General features: G+C 32.6%; 1 protein-coding gene across 1 annotated transcript; it reads left to right on the top strand.

Moving 5' to 3' along the window:
• The first annotated feature begins 776 nt into the window (after positions 1-776).
• LOC105794922 (transcription factor MYB4) lies at positions 777-2,127 on the top strand. Its single transcript, XM_012624310.2, has 3 exons — positions 777-1,001; positions 1,098-1,227; positions 1,359-2,127. The coding sequence occupies exons 1-3, from the start codon at positions 869-871 to the stop codon at positions 1,930-1,932; spliced, it is 837 nt and encodes a 278-aa protein (XP_012479764.1). The 5' UTR covers positions 777-868; the 3' UTR covers positions 1,933-2,127.
• Positions 2,128-5,793: the final 3,666 nt, after the last annotated feature.

The following is a 5,793-nucleotide window of genomic DNA, read 5'->3' as shown; positions in this document are numbered from 1 at the left end:
GCCTGCTTTATCATAATCATGTTCCTCGAAGGTCAGCTCCGTAATGGGTTACAAATATTTTAATTAGGATCCAATTTCTTTTTAAAAAGTTCTCCCAAAATTTTGTCTCAGGATCCATAGAGGTGATCATGGGCCGGGTGGCCCGGCCCAGCCCAACAGTCCGCCCGAAATATGGGATGGTTCGGGTAAAAATATAGGTCTGAAATATGGGTTTGGGTAAAAAAAGAGGCCCGTTTAGAAAATAAGCCGGGCCACGGGCACCACTTTTTTGGCCCGGGCTCCGAATATATAATAAATATTTTTTTAATTTTAAAATATTTTTAAAATACTTTTTTTTATTTTTAAAATAAAATTTTGATTTTTATTAAAAAATGGGCCAGGCCAGGCTCGGGCTTAAGAATTTTTTCCCGGGTCAGGCTTGAACAAAATTTTAGGCTCATATTTTGGGCTGGACACGGGCTAAAATTTTTTTCTGGCCCGGCACTGGTTGATCACCTCTAAGGATCCATCAGTGTTACTGTATACCAGGATTAATGTTTCACAAAAGAAAGGAAAGCGACATCTTGGTGAATTTTCCTGGATATCGACTACCCTATAAGGATTTTTGTTTGTTTGTGGTTTTTTTTTTAAATGCAAATGGGTACTTAAAGAAAAAAAAACATGAAAATGAAAACAATTGTTGACGATATTAAATTGTAGGAGCAAAACGTGTAACATGTTTTGGTCTAAAGATGGTACATTATAAATAGCTGCAAATTTTGAAGTCATTTGAGTGGTGACTGGTCAGGGGAAGCTGAAACCCAGAGCAGCAAAACAACAACAAAAATTTCCAAGAATAGAGAGAAAAGAGGGAAGTATTAAAGGAAAAATGGTGAGAACACCTTGCTGTGATAAAACTGGACTGAGGAAAGGAACCTGGACTCCAGAGGAAGATCGGAAACTAATGGCTTATGTTACCAGATATGGCTGCTGGAATTGGCGTCAACTCCCAAAGTTTGCTGGTAAGCTAATACCTCTTTTAATAATATGAATTTGTGTGTTTGTTTACCCTCGCTGTTGTTGAATATGTTGTATTTTTATGAATGCTTTGGTTTCAGGTCTGGCAAGGTGTGGAAAGAGTTGCAGGCTGCGATGGATGAATTATTTAAGGCCTAATATCAAAAGAGGAAGTTACAGCAAGGAAGAAGAAGAGACTATCATCAGATTACATGACTCATTGGGAAACAGGTACTTGTTAATCAAATGCAGTGTCGTTTACGTAGGACAATCCAAGAATCACAAGTCCATAGAGTGATGACTTAATTGAAAGTTATGGGAGGAGGGTCTCTAAATTAAGATTTTCCACATTTAATATGCAGGTGGTCTGCCATTGCTGCGCAGTTACCAGGAAGAACAGATAACGAAGTAAAGAACCATTGGCATACAACTCTGAAGAGGCGCTTTAAACATAAACCATCAGCAGCAGCAAAAGATGGGAAAGATAACAGTAGTCAAGATCCAAAACTCAGGCGTGGGACAAGTCGAGAGAAAGAAGAAACAAAGCTAAACGACGTTGATCATCTTCTAATAAGTTCCCCAAATCCTCCTTTGATACTTGAAAGCTCACTCTCATCTCAACAACCAGCCTCAAGCGATCAAAACTCCTCCATCACTACAGATAACACAGTTGTAACAAGCAAATTAGACTCGGGTTCAGACGATAATAGTACCACAACCAATACCAATACCGATATCCATACCGATACCTTGTTAGAAGCCTACGAGGCAGAAAGTAGCAATTTCTGGACAGAACCATTTTTCTCCGACATTAATTACATGTGGAGTGATGTATCGTCGGTAGTACCCTATGAAGCTGATCAGTTTCCATTACTCGATGGAGAAATATTATACCCTTTTGATTTCTACGATCAGCTTCAAGGCCTCGACCTCTAATTAGACACCCATTTTCTGGTTTTATTATTTCCCCTACATAATCTGATAATCTTAGCCATTGTTGTTGTTTGAAGTGATGTATGGGGTTGTACAGAGTTTTCCTCTTCTTTTTTTTTTATTTTAACAGGTAAGGAAGATCTAATAAAAGAAACAAACAAAAAAGAAAAAACAAAGTATCCCTTCTTTTCAGCTTTAGTCAACGCTTAGAGGTGCAGTATAATGAGTCACAAATGAATAAATAAAAGTGTCGTAGTCTGATCACCGATGCTTCTTCAGGCCTTCCGGTAGTTTTGAATGAGCAAACTATCCCAATTTAAATAGCCGTCATTGTCACAGTGGCTAGATTTTGAACTTTTTGCGTACGAACATTATCATGATAACTACAATTTTTGCTATTTGTTGCTTTCAATTATTATTTTTTGTTACATATAAATGATTCAATTAGTAATTTGGTGTAAACCAAAACCTAATTAAACTAACTACCTAAAACTTTAAAAAAAAAAACAACAACCTAAACTAAATAAACAGACTAACTTTAACAATCCTTTACCTTATTATTCCAAAACTCTTTTAATACATCGGATTTTAAGTTAGCTCTTCTCGACAATTCTAAATTATGCATTATGTTGTACTGTTTTGTCCAACTTACTAAAATATTAATAGTGTTCATAAAATTTCAAGATATACCTTAAAACACAAAGAAATTCCTATTTTTTAAATTTCATCAAAATTCACTTTACAAATATGAAGCTTTCTAAATACCGTTAATACCATAATAAAATAGTGATAGTTCATGTACCATATTGGACATTTTCAAAGTACATGTATCACATTGAACATTTTATCAATGCACATATACCATAATAAAATCTATATTAATAATTCAATCATCACATTAGACATTTTCAAAGTATAAGTACCATATCAGACATTATGAATATGTAGGTACCAAATATAACATTATCTCCGAAAACAATAACCATCTATAAGCCTCACTCAACGACTTAGCAGACAGTGCATCAAGTTCCTCATTTATTCAGTTTTGGAACCTATAACGTGGATGGAAAATTTTATAAAAAAAACTTCGATTTAAAAATTCAATTTTAAATCTAATTTATAAACTAAATTATTAAATAAATTATAATTGAATGGTCACGTGTTGAATACGAAAATAGTAGGATTGAATCATTAAGTGAAATTAAATTAGATAAATTACTAAGAATAGTAATAGGACTTAATTGTATTATAGCAAACACTAGAAGGATTTAATGGATAATTAATCAAAGTCCTTAGGTGCAATTTGGCCATCACTTAAATTGATGATAGTGGATGACCACTGATTTCCATTAATTATTTCTTAACTCAATCATAGGCATTGATAATAAAAATAATTAAGTTTATTAGTTTATTATTAATGATAAATAAAAGATGAAACAAAGTTAGTCATCTTCATCATTCTGCTAAGAAAGGAAAAGAAAGAAACTTCATGTGTTTTCTTTCTTCTTGACTGTGAGCAATCCATAAGGTAAGAAGAGTATTTCTTTTAAATTTTTAGTAAATAGTTAGACATAGGAGGATAGATGAACACTGCCCAAGTAGTATTAGAGAATTGATAAAGTTTCTGTTAAATATCCATTGTTGAAAAACTAAGAATGCATGGAAGAGAAAAGTTACCTTATGCATGTTTAGTATTAGATAGAATTAAGGTGAGAGCTTTATAAAATGAGTTAAGAAATGTTGGTTTAAACTTGAACTTAGACTTGAATGAATTGAGTAATTATAAGTTGTTAGGGACTTATTTGTAAAAGATAAAAAATTTGAGGTGTGATAGTAAATAATAGTAGCATGAAGTCCCTGTACTAGATTTGTTAAGTCTGATTTAAATTTAATCAAGTAAATCATAAGATACAAACGTTTTGGATGTCAAGAATTTGAAGGACTAAATTGTAATAAATGCATTCATGTTTATATTGTTGTAAATTATTTGAATTGTATGAATAATGAGTTTTTATATTTGGGTTTAACTTTTATAGTTAAAGGCAACGTAAGACTGTTTAGAGACAAGGAAAAACTAAAGTCGTTAATGAATAAATGTAGTACACCTAACTCGTATCCGTCGCCAGAACAATGTTACAAAGCATTACCAGAATTTACAGATCAAATACAGATATTTCATATTATTTAACATTCATGTCAGATATTATTCATAGGTCCCTTATATGAGTCCTCCAGACCCAAAACATACATTAGAAACAAGTCGGGACTAAACCGGATACTCAGAGAATTTTTCGCAAAATCTCAAAAATTTTCCAAGGTGCAGGTGACACACGCCCGTGTGGTTAGGCCGTGTGGGTATTCGAAATAGGGCACACAGCCTGTAACACCCCTTACCCGTGACTGTTTCCGGAGTCGAGCACGAGGCATTACTTATCTTATCTTACTAATTCGAAGCATAAAAACTTGTTTTGAAAATTAATTTCACTATTTATAGCAATCTGTCCAATCGCACAGAAGTTACTAAATTAATTATAACTCGAGCTACGGAACTCGAAATTTAACTCCGTAAATTTTCCCTGAAACTAGACTCATATATCTTCCTACCATAAAATTTTTAGAATTTTTGGCTTAGCCAATTAGTACATTTTATTAGTTAAAGTCTCCCCTGTTTCACCTATTGACTGCCCTGACCTCTTGTTACTTAAAATAAAATTTCTCATTGTGGGATTTTCATATAGAGCTACTGCTTGTTTTTACAAAAAATAGACTCAATAAGTATTCTATACATATAAAATCCAACTCATAAATATTTTTTTACCATTTTTAGTGATTTTCTAAACTCAGAACAGGGGACTCCAAAAACAGTTCTGACCCTGTCTCACTAAAATTCACATACCTTAAAATATAAAATTTCTTTTGCTGAAACGTTATTTTTCCATAAAAATAGACTCAACAAGCTTTAATTCCATATATTATTCACCCTCTAATTCATTTTATACCATCCTAGGTGATTTTTCAAAGTCACGTCACTGTACTGCCTGAATGCTGTTTCTCTACAAAATTTTACCCATTTCATGATTTCCATGCATAATTTATCACCTAGACTCTTATAATAACAAACACCTTCATGCTTAACCATTTTTAATAATCATTCATCATCAAATAAATTCATGAAATAAATTCATAGTTGCTGGAAAATAAAAAACATTAATAATAAATATTGAAATATTGCATTTATTTACCGTAAACTTACCTCGGTACCGAATATAGCCCAATTCACCAACTTAGTCTTCAACTTTATTCTTTCCTTTGTCTAACCTCGAGTTTCGTTCTTCTTGATCTAAAATAGAAACTTTAACTTATTTAATACTCACATTCATCAAAACAGCCATTGACTCTAACTTTTTCAAAATTATGATTTTACCCCTAAACTTTTGCATAATTACATTTTTTCCCCAAGGCTCGGAAATTAATTTTCATATTATATTATTATGTTTTATGACATGCTTAACATTTTTCTCTTCTATGACAACATCAAATTCTCACTATAACACTTACTTATGTACATTAGGGATTTTTACCGATTATGTCAACTTACTCGTTTTCGCTTAAAATCGACTAGCAAAAGTTGTTTAACATAATTTCTAGTTTCATATTCTATCATAAAACATCAAAATAAAAACTTTTCACCTATGGTTATTTTTCCAAATATAAACCCTAGGTTAAATTATTGCTAGAATAAGCTAAATTAAGCTACCGGGACTCTAAAAACGTAAAGAACATTAAAAATGGGGTCTGGGATCACTTACTATGGAGCTTGGAAGCTTGAAAACCCTAACTATGACTTCCTCCCTTACTGATTTC

The sequence above is a fragment of the Gossypium raimondii genome, chromosome 3 (assembly GCF_025698545.1).
Source record: "Gossypium raimondii isolate GPD5lz chromosome 3, ASM2569854v1, whole genome shotgun sequence".
In the NCBI taxonomy this organism is placed as follows: domain Eukaryota; kingdom Viridiplantae; phylum Streptophyta; class Magnoliopsida; order Malvales; family Malvaceae; genus Gossypium; species Gossypium raimondii.
Note: the sequence above shows the minus strand (reverse complement) of the source record. Positions and strands in the feature narration are given on the sequence as shown.

What these genes read in the sequence shown, in the direction of transcription:
- LOC105794922 (XM_012624310.2), top strand. Translation starts at nt 869, where the DNA reads ATGGTGAGAACACCTTGCTGTGATAAAACTGGACTGAGGAAAGGAACC. An exon ending in TCAACTCCCAAAGTTTGCTG is followed by an intron (nt 1,002 to 1,097) that starts GTAAGCTAATAC and finishes CTTTGGTTTCAG; the next exon opens with GTCTGGCAAGGTGTGGAAAG. An exon ending in CATGACTCATTGGGAAACAG is followed by an intron (nt 1,228 to 1,358) that starts GTACTTGTTAAT and finishes TTTAATATGCAG; the next exon opens with GTGGTCTGCCATTGCTGCGC.